Source organism: Eurytemora carolleeae, unplaced genomic scaffold (assembly GCF_000591075.1).
Source record: "Eurytemora carolleeae unplaced genomic scaffold, Eaff_2.0 scaffold366, whole genome shotgun sequence".
Taxonomy (NCBI): Eukaryota; Metazoa; Arthropoda; class Copepoda; order Calanoida; family Temoridae; genus Eurytemora; species Eurytemora carolleeae.
This window is the reverse complement of record NW_019396319.1, coordinates 78,273-93,480: the sequence shown is the minus strand read 5'-3', so window position 1 is coordinate 93,480 and position 15,208 is coordinate 78,273. Positions and strand designations below refer to the sequence as shown.

Here is a 15,208-nt window from a genome sequence, read left to right as displayed (position 1 = left end):
TTGAAAAACTTAATAAAATTTTAAGTGAAACCAACCATATTTGAGCCGCGGTTTAAATTTAAGCCGCCGCTCAAATTCTTTAAATTTGGCCTCTGGTTACTAAAAAAGGATAGTATGTGAACTTTTAGACATAAAGCACTTAAGTCAAATTCCGAGGATATAAAGGGAGCGGGTAAAGTACGATGATATAATTTACGATTATTCTGACATTGAACTTTGTTTTAGAGGCGTTGATATTGTCTTACTTTATACTATGTGAACATACATAACCTTAGTTTAGTTACCGCTCAGCTGTGAGAAGCGCTGCGGTCAATCAAGGTAGTCGCCATGACATTTTAGTTTCAAAGGAGCGAAGAGATAAGCTCCGTTTTTTTTATGTTAAACATGAATGGCAATATTTTAATGAAGCTAAATGTATGTGGGGGTGAAAAGGAGTGGTGAAGGGTTTGGTGGTGTAGTTTAAAACATTTATTTATTTCTGAAAATATATACCCAATTGCTTAAGTGGAATTTACTGTGTAATGCAAAGTTATTTATGGATTTAATCTTTTACTTGGTAAAACGTTTCTCTGTTTATTTTTTTTTTTGGTCTGAGAGTATAGAGGTAGGGTCACCAAAAGTGTTTGGTTTGGACTTGGACTGGTTAAGACGACATTTCTTGGAAAAGGTCTCAAATTAGATTTTTGGTCTACAACTCTTTGATTGCATGCAGTGCACGTGTCTACCACTGCCACATGTTTAAACCTGGTGGATTGAGATAATTTCTTTATTATTGCTTCTAAGAAAATAACACAGACTATATCAAATCAAATCAAATCAAAATATGTATATTTGTCTCAAGAGTCTCAAGCATACATATTATTTAGGAAACTTGAAACGGGGGGGGGGAGGCATTGATAGCCAGGGGATGTTTAACACGCAACCCCCCACTGGAAAGTCAGTTGAAGAGTTGGATGCTGGAGATCATGCTGCTTATGAGCTGGAGGGAGCTGGAATTACTGGAGAGGTTACAGTTCATGAACGTACAGAGAATATATAAATATATACAGATTGCTAATCGGCTCTCACAGGTGGGCTAACTAGGCCTATAATCGAAATGCCACGGCAAGCTAAATTCCCACAACAGGTTTTTGACTGTCATCTAAAGGCCTCTTGTCGCATTCAGTAGATCTGTTTTACTGTTTTTAAAGAAACACTAACTTTTTACATACGACATCAAGAATTTATGAAACTAGTCTATTTTTAAAGATTTTGTATTTCATATCCAAAGGATCTTTTAATATCCCGATAGAATAAAGATAGATGTTTTTACTTTCTTATCTCTGGAAAATACACATAGTTACCAAGGAGGGTTAGAAGCCCAGAGGCTAAAACTTTTAATTATCCTGTAACTTCAGCAATGTAAGAAATAATAAATGCGAAAAGTCTTCTTTTTCCGGATGAAACTGGTTTCAAAGTTAAGGCTTTTCCCTTCAATTTATACAAAAATTTGTAATATGCCAGCTACGGCTATAGAATAATAGTTCCAAAGATACACCAATTTTAGTAAAGGTAGGTTTAGGCATAAGAGTTATATCAAGTTAAATTGTAAATTGTAAACTAACTTCTCTGTTACTTTTTACCGAACAACTCGTTCCGTTCGTCGTTATAACTAATGATCTAACGGATTAATGGGATGAACTAGTTTAGCGTGGTTAGAGTTTCTAGAATAAAGACGAGTTCCCAATTCTAAGAAAACAGGGTGAATAGTTCTCATGTAACAATCAATCAATCCATGGTCCTATTATCTATAGATCTGCAGACCTAGATCCTTGGCATTAAACTAATCCTTGGCGAGCAGAAACAGAACAGAGTTGTACTTTACAGCATTAAAGGGACTGTGCAGTTTTTTAAGAGAGTCCTGTCTGATGAAAATTGGTATCTTTTTAACCTATATTTGATCAATAATGTGAGAGATATTGTCGGTTTTCTAGCTTGAAAAGTGTTTAATTCTGACAATTTCCTTGATGTCCAGTAGATACCAATTTTTAATAAATTATTCAGATTTGCGAAAGAATACTACCTTATTATCAAAAATTATTGACACATCACAAGCCCTGTATTCTGAAGAAAAATATCCTATTCAAGAACTAAAAAGTATTTAAATTTCACGCTGTCAAATAATTTCTCTTAATTTAGTCAGCAAGCTGTTACAAAATGGTCTGACATTTTTCCAAGAGAATAATATATTTTTAAAAGTTGCCAAACCAAACAGAATTTTTATTTTGAACAAAAATATTTAGGACTTATATAGAAGCATTTCTTGGTATCACTTTACTCTAGCTTTCCATTGTTTTCATTCATGTAAAACAATAAAAAAGAGATTCTGTTGATGATTCATTGGAGAGAGGGATGGCAAAATCACCAATTTTTATTAAAAATAAAAATTCTGTTTGGTTTGGCAACTTTTTTTGCAGAATCTTTCCTACTTTCTGAAAAGGTTTTACATCGGTATGTTTAAGAATATCTACTCGATATAAAGCAATATTTATTATTACTTATTTTGATTTAAAACTCATTACTAAATGAATTTAGAAAGTTTAAGAAAGTTTAATATAAACATATGAAATTACCGAGAACAACAAGTTCTTTTAAAAATTAAACTTTTTTAGGTTTACGGGATGGTTGAAAAAAATGATAAAAAAATATTTCTGAGACCCCTATGCTTAGTACGTCAATATAATTCACCAAAACCATACTGCAGTCTCCTTCAATTACTATACAGGGAAATTTTCATCATTCTGAACAGCCCCGGGAAAGTTTTACAGTTTCTTTTAGCGGAATTTTCTTTTCGAAATGACGCATTTTCAAAAAAATTCCAACTATTTATATGGAATTTTTTCTGTCCAATTTTGATGTTCCATAAACCATCCCTGGCCCCTGGGGTGATATATATATATATATATTTATATATATTTAGATGTTATAATGCAGAGGAAAGACATTTTTAAACAGTAATTTTGTTAAGACCTGACAGTGTCAGGTTTGGGACCTAAGCATGGTTTTGAACTGGTAGTCTTTGTAATAAGGAAAACAAAATAAAATATGATTTATACATTTTGCTATAGTAGTATGCAGAGAGACCTACAAATACTCTTAGAATATGACTATTTCTTGGTTGAATTAAATCATTTAATACCATTAAAAATTTTCAGAAGGGGAGAGAGGGTAGATTTCATGCCTCAGAGATTAAAAAATCATATTCATATTTTTTAAACCCCTTCCTGGATCCTGGCTATACATCAGGTTTATTTTTTAAACAATAATCTTGAAATATAAAGACGGAAGTTTAAGTCGTTTCTGCCATTTCAAAGTTAAAGCACTATAGTGTTATAAACCATCATAATTTTGACATGTTCATTTGAGTTTTTATGCTGTATACATTAGGTTAAGGATGTACATTGTTTTTCAAAACAAACGAATGGAGTAAATTTTAGGTGTTTTTAAAATTTCTAGAAGTTTATGAATGTCATCTTAAATATGTTTTTCGTCCTTTTGACTGCTTATCCAACCTAGAGAAAACTGATATTAGTGTTTCTGGCCTTAGATTTTTGATATCTATAGCTTATTAGATCATGCCCATTGGTTTGGCCTTGATAGATTAAGAGCTTGTGTCCCTGTTGACATTGATAGCTGGTCCTCGTTGAAACATACGAGCTGATATCTTGCCCATTGGGTTGGTATTGATCAATTAAGACTCTGTGTCCGTTTTGACATTGATAGCTGAGCTTGTGTCCGTGTTGACCTTGATAGCTGACGAATTGTACCTGGATAGAAACAGGTTCGAGAGCAGTTTATGGAGTAGGGTATTTACTACATTCTTAGTGGGGAGTCTATTTAAATTCATAAAAACGTACTGGGAGTAAAAACTATTCGATATTTTTCGTTAATGAAGGTACAGAAAACCTCTCATGAATGAATTGGACTCTATCCTCGACCTTTAAATTTATGCATTTAAGCATATGAAAATGGTCCGTATACAATACATATACATATATATTTGTATAAATAACAATACACATATATAATACATATACAGGGTTACCCACAAAGAATGAGACTTCAGAGACGACTGTATAGAATTGATTCTGTCTTTATTCTCAATTTCTTGGCTTCCCACAAATGTAAACTTGTTTCTTTCTTTGTCAAAACATTTTTTATACCATAAATTAATTTTTTTATGACAAAAAAATCAAATTAAAACTTCAAATCATTCTAGATTGAAAAATAAAGTCGAAATTTATGTTGCATGCTTTGTGATTAACTCTGTATGTAGTTTACGGATACACATCTGATGTTATTTCTAATTTCTAAATTTCTAAAATGAGATCGGATAAATTTGCTTTTCATGCAATTGCGCATAAAATCAAAACTAGAGGAGCTATGATGTCACAACGTCGTACCAGTAATATTGCATAAACTTTACCTTCTTCTTCTCCTTAGTTTACAGTAATACATACACCCTTACATACTATACAGGAAGTGAAACATACTGTACAGGCAGTAAAACATACTGTACAGGAAGTGAAACCAATTTCGAAATTCAAGCAAACATTGGCATGCAGCTAATGTCACACAAGGTTTAGATAGATAGATAGATGGAAGTAAAGACATACAGAAAGACAGATGATATAAGACAGACACCATATAGTCTAAAAGATAAATCGAAAGAACGATAGAAAGAAAGATATAAGAATTCTCAGAGCGGTAGTTTCACACTTAATACACAGGCAGTCACATTGGTTCAGTTCCATAGGAAGGTAGGAGGAGAGAGATTATTCATCCTTGACAATATACATCAACAGTTTAATATTTAGAAAATATAATAAATAAAGTGATAACCACAAAACTATGGAATACGAGGTCGACTTTCAGACTTAAATTATGACTTTAAATAGTCCAACGATTATGAGGCACAGGAATTGTGAAGTGTAGACAGTGCCCATTTAACTTTGTAAGTGATTTGATTACTACTGATAAAATTATCTGCTTTGTAACAGAATCAAATGCACTTCAGTATTGCTTTAATGTCGTCTTCCTATTCTAAAGTTTTTGGTTATCACAGTATAAATATTCACATAATATTTAGTAAAAAAATAAAAATATTTAAAGTGGTCCCTATAATAAAGTGGAATATATTCAGTGATTCCTTACCTCAAATTAAAGTGAATTTCACGTTAGAACAAAATCCCAATTTCTTTTTTCGAGAGCTATTGAGGAGAACATTTAATAGTTTGAAATGTTCTTCTACCCAACCAAATAGGGTTTTATATTCAAAATAAAATATAGAGAAGATGTCCTTCCTCAGATTCGTTTTTACTACAAATAAAATTTACGCAAAATTTGTCCCTTCTCCTCCGAATTTCCCCCATAAAAAATCTACCAATTTGGAACTGTTTTGGAAGCAGGGAAAGGCTTACATAAGTGGGGAACAATACAAAATAAAGATTATAATTGTACTGAATAAAACATTCATGTTAAAAACAATTCCCTAGTTATCAGGAATATGAAGATTAAATGTAAGATTAGATGGATTTATCAACTCGAGAATATAATGAATATAATCCTACACAGATTAGAAAAAACTAGAAAATTGATTTCTACTGAAAACGACAAGGCTTCAAACAGCTCGTGGTCAAAAACGGACATTTTTTTATGAGTAGAACTGTAAGCTAGACAGAAGGAGAAGGTCAAATTCATGCGATTTTGTGAGCTTTTAGCTACTTAAGTTTTGAGTTTACGAACTAGTATAAGAAAAGAAATTTTACCTGTTTAAAATTAGAAATTAAAAACATTTTTGCTCTTCTTAATAGCTCTTCTAAAAGTGGTGTTTTGATGAAAACATTTAAGATTTCAATCTTATATGCAGTTTACTCTAGTTTGGCATGGTAGCGAAAATAGAAAATGATTAAACAATGCAATGGTGGATTTAATTTTGTGCATAATTCAGTTCTTGAAAAGATTAAGGAAATGATTACGATCAACAAACTATACATTGTTGCACCTATTTATGGATAAACATTATTTTTCAAACAAATTCTGAGCTGGGAACTTTTGAATGGTGGATATCGGGATTAATGCTTGATCTCCTCTTTTTCTTAATCTCAAGATTAAATAATGCTTGTTCACCTCTTGTTATTAATCTCCAGATTAATTAACTGATCGGGATTAAGAATATCCCATTCTAAAGTTTTCAGCTCAGATTAATTAACCGATCGGGATTAAGGATATCACATTCTAATGTTCCAAGCTCTGAAAATTTTTCTTCACAACATTACTTCCTTTTCCCCCAAAGGATAGATTTTAGCTGTAAACCCAATTTTTTGTCTATATTTTGAAAATTATCAAAAAGGAAAATAATTTTTGAAGATTAGAGGACCGGAGGGAGGAAATGAATTATTTTTGAAAATACATAATGATGTAATCAGCAAATCTATTTTGTAAAGATATAAATTGAAATTCCGAAGATATATTTCTTGAAAATATTTGCTAGTGCACTCATGCAAGACCACAAAATCTAATTCAGTCTAGAATATTTCGAAATTAAAGTTTTCAATCTTATTTTGTATTTAAAGATTTGAATACACTTTTTTTCGTCAAGGATTTCTCCATAGTATATATTTACAGTAAACTTTTTTCATATGATTGTAATATTTAAAAAAATCATTAAATGGTCTTGAGTCGTATTTAAGTTGTGAAAAAGTATTTAAAAATCTAGATATGATCGGTTTTACTGAATTGTTTTAAAAAATACATGCATTTATATTTAATTAATTGCATCAAAGGATTTAAAATTTTTAATTTCTTATTAATAATATCTTTTAAAAAAAGGATAATGTTAGAAAGTATGAAGTATCCGTATCCAATCCTTACGTACACCTTCTACTCGGACCAATTTCCTTTACGAATTTCTCCCCGCCCTTCCCCCTTAAGAATAGGTTTGATTATAGGATTGATTTTATATATTTGGTTGGTAAGATAGGGATTAGAAAATCTAAATTTGTGGCAAAGACTCAATTACTTGGATTACGCATTTATCTCTTGAATTTAAACGTTGCCAGAATGATCATCAAGATGAAGCGTTGAAGATTAGCGCTATCTCAAACAAAAGTTTCAAACTCTGGTTCTATTTGTTAGAAACTTCTTCTCTTCTTGATTCCGACAAATCTTTCTCTTCAGTTTCTTCGAATACAGTTTCTCTCTGAACTAATTCTGGAACAGGAAGAGCTCTGAGCTACCCCCACCCTTCCAATCCTTGTGGTTTGAATCATGTAAAAATATGATTGTTGATAAGTTTAATACTTCTGTTAAGATTTTTTAATTCGCTTTATATTTTAAGATATATTAAATGTAAAAGCTATGGTTGAGAAAATACAATGATTTACTTGGTTCCAAAATAAAGCACTGTTTTCCTACCACCTGGTTGTTTTATAAAAATAATAATAATAGAAATCACTAGAGCATGGATTGTCTACAGGGTTACAGGGTTCCCTACAAAAAATGAGCCTTAAAGAGTTTGTCGTTGTAACTAAATAGTAATTGGTTTTTACTAGTTGATAATTTGTAAAATTGTTTTTATTTTTAGAAAATTAAAGGATAGATGATATGGGGGTGAAGCTGTCTAAGCAGCTAGGGGCTGACCCCAGCCCCACGACCACTTCGGTCCACAAGAGTCCGCCTCCAGGGGGTGGAGCTAACACGCCCAGGGGTAGCCCGCCCCCTAATTTGAAACGCAGGCCAAGCATAGGTATAAATATATATTTTTTCCTTCAATTCTAAATTCTTTAGATTTAATGTGAAATATGTTAGCTTAGTTTAGTTTGGAAAGTAAAGGGGGTGATCATTAATTTAAAAAGTGGGGACAGGAATTGCAGGAGCGGTTATTTTTTGTTCGAATTCACATTCCAATAAAATATTCAAAATAAATCTTTGAAATGCGGGAAGTTTTTTATTTGTAGAACTAAGGACGAATCACTTCCTCATTCAACAATTCATAAGCGCTTCCGTTAAAACCCCGTTTAACAGTATTTTTAAAAATTAGCTTGATGTAAATTTATTAATGAAAAAGACTGAAATCACTAATTTTTTTACAATTTAGAAAAAACTATTAATATGTTTTTGGCTGATAAGGCTTAATCATTACTTTGCAGATCCTGGTTCCATAGAAAACTTCGGGAATGATAATATCATTCATACAATTAATGATAGAGAGTGTCTCTAAAAAACAGTATTTCGTTTTTTGACATGAAACTATTATTTCGATCTAGGTTCTAATTTGTAACAAGTTTTATTAAATTTCAAAAATTTTAAAAATTCTTTTTTTATAACTTTTTCCGATTGATGCCATTTTTCTTTTCTTTGATTTTATAGTGCAAGCAAAAACCTTTTATCGTGTTTTTAGCGAATTATTTTGATTTTAAAACGGAACGAACAGTAAAAAAAATATGTATAAAAAATGTCCTCCTACAACTTGTTTGTTTTCACCAATTAGATTACAAATTTGTCCGAGTAATTTATTAATTACTCTGACAAAACTGTAATGCATTACAGGATTTCTCGAAATTTGTATATCCATAGAATTTGTTTCAAAGAAAATACAAAGTTTCCCTTTGACTCATTAAATCAGAAATGTGTTAAAAAGGAAAGAAATAGAAGCTGTCAAGTTTTCATTGTATTAATATAAATGCAGACCACTGTGAAAATATTCATGTAAAAAATCCGTTCCAAATTGAGGCACTTGACATAAACTATTGTTTTTAGAGACCCCCTATATATCTAATATTCATAAATATGAAAACTGAGAAGCTTCACTGATTATTGTTTTATAGTAAATATTCATAAATATATAGATGTACGTCATTACTCCATTATATTCCTGAAACTAAATGAAAAGGCTACGTGAGTTAATCAAAAACATAATAAGATCTTTGACACGCAGAGTTTGGCACAAAATTCATTAATGCAGGCTGAAGTTAGGAGGGATTCTTATTTTCTGTTTATTAAACATTCAAAATTCAAAATCTGAGAAAACATTAAAAAACTGTATTCTATAATAGTTTTCTTTACTTTTTGCAACACATTTGGTTTTACCTCACGAACGTACTTTTTTGTAGTCCTAGACATATACATTTTAAAATTGCAACGTACTTGTTAGAGCTTCAGTTTAAAAGGAATAATTGAAAAATACTGTTTTTTAGGCGCGAGAGCGTGCACAACAATTCAAAATTCTAATTTTTGTAAAAAAAATAATTGTTTTTAAATACTTGATGTCAGGGAAGAGGTTGCGCAGTTCCTACAGAACCTGGGCAGCTTCAAGATTAAATAAACCTACAGCAGAACAGGTATGTATATATAAGACAAAATTGAGACGAAAAAAGTAAGGATAGTTTAAATTATCAATAATAAAACTTTTGATATCTATATATAGTTATTTGCAAATTTCAATAATTACTAAGCAATAAAAACATTTTTTTTTAAATTTCCTTTAATCTTTAAAAACCAGAATTTTAATTTTCAAAAACTCTCGAATAGAACGAATCCTTTCCGAATAGAAAGAATCCTTGAAATTTATTTTAATTTCCATCCTGTTTAAAAAAGTTTTAAATGTGACCCAGGTTGTTTTTCAAGGTTGCAGTCTGCAGTGCCCCAGAGGAGAAGGAAACCCCAGTCTTATCTATACCAACTATTCAGGTTAGATATAGGACGGGACTGTATTGATGTTCTTAAACTCTTAAAATATCTGAAGATCTGATGATTAAACTGAATATTGAAAAGTCAATTATATTATTACTACGATTCAACCCCTACAACTTATGACCATCAAGAAAATAGTCCCTAAAAGGGAAAGTTTTGTTTTCAAATAAAAGCCAAATTTTCATATTTCGTAAGACACCCTTTTTTCTTGAATGATTTGCTAAATGTTTTCCTTATTCAGGTTGACAATGTTGCTGATGAGGATTCAGTGAATGGTGTAGTGGAGGATGGCGAGGTTGATATTGCAGCTGTTGTTGCAGAACTAGTTGTTTCTAAACACAAGAGAAAAACTGCTTCAAGAGCACATTCAAGGGAAAATATTACAGATCAGGATACTGCTCAGGATAATGTGGCTTCTCAAGATCAAGAATCAGCTACGGTGCATCCAGTTGATGCAGAGGAAGCATCAACAGAAAATGAAGCTGTACTAGAGATTTCTGTCGAAGAGGTTGCTGCTGAAGAGGTTGCAGCAGAAGGGGTTGCTGTAGAAGAGGTTGCTGTAGAAGAAGAGGTTGTTGCAGAAGTGGTTTCTGTAGAAGTGGTTTCTGTAGAAGAGGTTGCTGTAGAAGAGGTTGATACAGAAGAGGCTGTTGAAGAAGAGATTGCTGTAGAAGAGGTTACTGTAGACGATGTTGCTGTAAATGAAGTTCCTGTAGAAGAGGTTGCTGGAGCAGAAAATGCTGAAAAAGATGTTGCTGTAGAAGAGGTTGCTGGAGAAGAGGTTGCTCGAGAAGAAGTGGCTGCAGAAGTGGTTGCTGAAGAAGAGGTTGCTGTAGAAGAGATTGCTGTAGAAGAAGTTGCTGTAGAAGAGGTTGCTGGAGAAAAAGTTGCGGTAGAAGATGTTTCTGTAGAAGAAGTTGCTGTAGAAGAAGTTGCTGTAACAGAGGTTGCTACAAAAGACGTTACTATAGAAGAGGTTGCTATAGAAGAGGTTGCTGTAAAAGATGTTGCTGCACAAGAGGTTGCTGTACAAGACGTTGCTGCACAAGAGGTTGCTGCACAAGATGTTGCTGCACAAGAGGTTGCTTCAGAAGAGGTTGCTGTACACGAGATTAATGCAGAAGAGGTTGCTGCAGAAGAGGTTACTTCAGAAGAGGTTGCTGCTGAAGAGGTTGCTTCAGAAGATGTTGCTGCACAAGAGGTTGCTTCAGAAGAGGTTGTTACAAAAGAGATTGCTGCAGAAGAGGTTGCTGCAGAAGAGGTTGCTGAAGAAAAGGTTGCTCCAGAAGAGGTTGCTGCAGAAAAAGTTGCTTCAGAAGAGGTGGCTCTAGAAGAGGTTGCTGTAGAAGATGTTGCTGCACAAGATGTTGCTCCAGAAGAGGTTGCTGCAGAGGAGGTTGCTGCAGAAGAGGTTGCTGCAGAAGAGGTTGCTACAGAAGAGGTTGCTTCAGAAGAGGTTTCTGTAGAAGTGGTTGCTGTAGAAGAGGTTGCTGTAGAAGAGGTTGCTGTAGAAGAGATTGCTGTAGAAGAAGTTGCTGTAGAAGAGGTTGCTGGAGAAAAAGTTGCGGTAGAAGATGTTTCTGCAGAAAAAGCTGCTGTAACAGAGGTTGCTGAAGAAGAAGTTGCTGTAGAAGATGTTGCAGCAGAAGAGGTTGCTGGAGAAGAGGTTGCTGAAGAAGAGGTTGCTGGAGATGAGGTTGCTGTAGAAGAGGTTGCTGTAGAAGAGGTTGCTGTAGAAGTGCTTGCTGTAGAAGAAGTTGCTGTAGAAGAGATTGCTGTAGAAGAAGTTGCTGCAGAAAAGGTTGCTGGAGAAAAAGTTGCAGTAGATGTTTCTGCAGAAGAAGTTGCTGTAACAGAGGTTGCTACAGAAGACATTACTAAAGAAGAGGTTGCTGTGGAAGATATTGCTGGAGAAGAGGTTACTGCACAAGAGGTTGCTGCTGCACAAGAGGTTGCTTCAGAAGAGTTTGCTGTAGAAGAGGTTGCTGCAGAAGAGATTGCTGCAGAAGAGGTTGCTACAGAAGATGTTGCTGCACAAGAGGTTGCTGTAGAAGAGGTTGCTGCAGAAGAGGTTGCTTCAGAAGAGGTTGCTGTAGAAGAGGTTGCTGCAGAAGAGATTGCTGCAGAAGAGGTTGCTACAGAAGATGTTGCTGCACAAGAGGTTACTTCAGAAGAGGTTGCTGTAAAAGAGGTTGCTGCAGAAGAGGTTGCTTCAGAAGAGGTTGCTACAGAAGAGGTTGCTGCAGAAGAAATTGCTGCAGAAGAGGTTCCTGCGGAAGAGAATGCTGCAGAAAAGGTTGCTGTAGAAGTGGTCCCTGTAGAAGAGGTTGCTGTAGAAGAGTTTGCTGCAGAAGAGACTTATATTGAAGAGATTGCTATTAGAGAGATTACTGTAGAAAAGGATGCTGTAGAAGTTTTTCCTGTAGAAGAAGTTGCTGTAAAAGAGGTTGCTGTAAAAGAAGTTGCTGTAGAAGAGGTTGCTGTAGAAGAGTTTACTGTAGAAGAGGTTGTTGCAGAAGAGGTTGCTGTTAAAGAGGTTGCTGTAGAAGAGGTTGCTTTAGAAGAGGTTGCTGTAGAGGAGGCTGCTGTAGAGGAGGCTGCTGTAGAAGACGTTGCTGTACCAGAAGTTGCTGGAGCATATGATGCCGTAACAGAGACTTCTGCTGAAAATGAAAATACTGACAAAGATGAACTTGATATTAAAGAAGCTGTTAATGAAGAAGGTACACTTAATAAATATCCAACTGAGCAGGGCACTACTAATAAAGTAGCTGTAGAGGTTGAAGCTGTACTTGAAAATATTGCAAATGAATTTGAAACTCAAACCTCTGAGAATATTCTTATCAGGGACTCAACCAAAGATGAGACCAAAGATCAATTAGCAGAAGCAGAGGAAACCAAAGAGCTACTTATAGCCACTAACCAAATAGTAAATCAAGAAGAGAATGCTGATATTTTTCAAACAGAGGTTTATGATGTGTCTGTTCCAGATGAGGAAATTATTGAGGATGAAAAAGCAGAACAAAAAGCTGTACTTAAAGATTCAGTAGAGCTAGAGTCTGGGAGAAATCAAGAAGAAGTTGTAAAAATAAAAATTGAATCTTTTGCAAGAGAACAAGAAGCCATTGCAGGTGAAGCATTTATGGCACACCTCATACTTGAAGCTTTTGCACAAGAGCTGGAGAGAAGGGAAGAAAAATCAACAGCAGTTAACAAGGAAGCTTCAATAGAAGAAATAGAAACCAAAGATATGGAAGAAGAAGACTCAATGGAGGATATTGATGTTGTGTTAGAATTTTTAGAAGAACACATTGAGACTAATTTCAAAGAATATCCAGATGCAACAGAGAGCTTTGAAAATACAAAGACTGACATAATCAGGTTTAACTGTGATCCCCCCATTATTTCATCGCTGAAGTCAGTCGTGCATGATACAGAAAGGACAAAAGAACAGACAGATCAGGATTTGGTAAAGGATGAGAAAAACCACAAAAGGGAAAATGAGGACCAAGTTCCTAAATCTCTTCCTATTCCTACAAGTGAGGAAGTAGGCAATGAGAGGACTGTGCAGAAGAAAGCTGTTCCCAGTATTTTATCAAGATGTGAAACTGAGGAAACATGCTACACTGCTTTAACTGAAGTCCTTGTAGAATGTGCAGAGACAGATTTTTATCCTGATCTGATTGGAGATGAGATTAATCCGAAAACTGAAAATAGAATCAACACCATACAGAACCATGAGCAAACAATTGATGATTGTGAAACAGAGGAAGATGACACTGAGAATTTCTCTATTGATTACTCAAGCATTGATGAAGATGTAGAAACTGGGATTGACATTTATCCAAGTGGAATTGCCTGTAGGAGTCCTGAAACCACCACTAACGAACCCATTGAACCAGTAAATAGTGTAATATCCCACAATGCATGGCTGGGAGAGAAAGAGAAATCAGATTGTCTGTCCGAGTTTTGGAACAATGGTGAGAAGGAATATTTGCCTGAGTTTGATACGTCATGCGAGTATTTTCCAAGCAAAGACAACCATCTGTTTCAATCATACGCATTAGACCTTTCTGATGAAGAATATGAGGATGAGGATGAGGATGAGGATGAAGGAGAATTAGAATGCAATGCTCAAATAGAAAGAAGATTTAGAAAATACAGAAATCTAGAAAGATATGAATTCTTCGGATCAAAGGGAACCTGGATGCTTGAAGCACTTGAAGAGGTGGACGAGGAGGAAGATGAGGACGATGAAGAAGATGATTCAGAACAAGAATTTGAATCCATCGTTACTGTGAATCTTAACACTAATGATTATGATAATAGTAAAAAAGAGCAAGAGAACCTGCTAATCAACGAAATTTTAAATGATTCCATTCAAGATGTTTCATCTGTCAGCAGTGGGATGTGTAGCCCGTTCACTCCCTTCTCTGGGCGCAGCGTAAGTTGTAATGATCTGCGTGGGATGTCTGGTTCTGTGGATAGTCTGGTGGTATCAGAACGAGGTCTGAGTACTGATGAAGGTCTAGATGAATGTGTTGATGACTCTGATGAACTTTATCAGTCAGTAGTTGAAGTTATGTTCAAGTATAGATTAGCAGCTTTTCCTAAACTTAAAGAACAAAGTGAAGCTTAGTTTAAAATAGCTGAGGGTTGTATATTTTCAAAAATTACCCACCCCCCCTTACAGGAAGATGGTGAAATGTGATGCCCTGATGGGAAAAAATGAAATATTGGACATAAACTTTTAAGTTTCCCCACTTTTCGCCATTAAATTAGTAAATTAAACCTTTAAATTAAATTATTTTCTAAAATTCAGAAATTACAAGCATGTTTTTTTGTTCCGCGCAAACATACCAATTAACTGGGGGAAATGAATGTTTAAAAAATATACTACTCTGAAATAGTTTGTTAAGCAAATTTTTAAATGTAAATATTAAATTGTAAATAACAGTAAGCCTCTAGCTATGTTGCCTGTATTTGAATTATGATTAAATATTGTATTATGTATTAATTGTATAGTATGAAATAAAAGTATATATGCCACACATATATATTTTTACATTTGTCACTTAGTTTTGAAGAATACCGCCCACTCCCGAACAATTAGTGGCGAATGAAAAATTTGACATTAACTGTCAATATCTTACCCTAGGCTGTATGGTATTCTTTATCCAAAAAAATATTTCATTTTCAAATTTAGCAAAAACTAATAAAAACATAAATATTTGATAATGCTTCGCGTTCACATTCCTAAATGTATGTCCTGGTTTTTTTAAAATAAAATTACAGCTTTCTCTGTTGGTATCAAAATGCTAAATCTAAAACCTTCGAGAAGACTATCTCGATATCGTCATTTAATTCCTATGCTTTATGGACACCCAGCATCTTATTATATAGGGTTTCCCACGAAACATGACAGTAGCAAGGCGACTATAAGTTCGTCTTTGATTTCTAATAAAATATACTGTAT

General features: G+C 34.0%; 1 protein-coding gene across 2 annotated transcripts; it reads left to right on the top strand.

Annotated features, from left to right (window-relative positions):
• The first annotated feature begins 4,762 nt into the window (after positions 1–4,762).
• LOC111700855 (uncharacterized) lies at positions 4,763–15,183 on the top strand. 2 transcript variants are annotated; one of them, XM_023471914.1, is made up of 6 exons: positions 4,763–4,799; positions 7,625–7,786; positions 9,313–9,380; positions 9,667–9,729; positions 9,974–11,713; positions 11,834–15,183. In XM_023471914.1, exons 2-6 carry the CDS (start codon positions 7,645–7,647, stop codon positions 14,369–14,371), a joined length of 4,551 nt encoding a protein of 1,516 aa, XP_023327682.1. In that variant the 5' UTR covers positions 4,763–4,799; positions 7,625–7,644; the 3' UTR covers positions 14,372–15,183. The 2 variants fall into 2 exon arrangements, with proteins under 2 accessions (XP_023327682.1, XP_023327681.1); XM_023471913.1 differs by having other exon boundaries at positions 9,974–15,182.
• Positions 15,184–15,208: the final 25 nt, after the last annotated feature.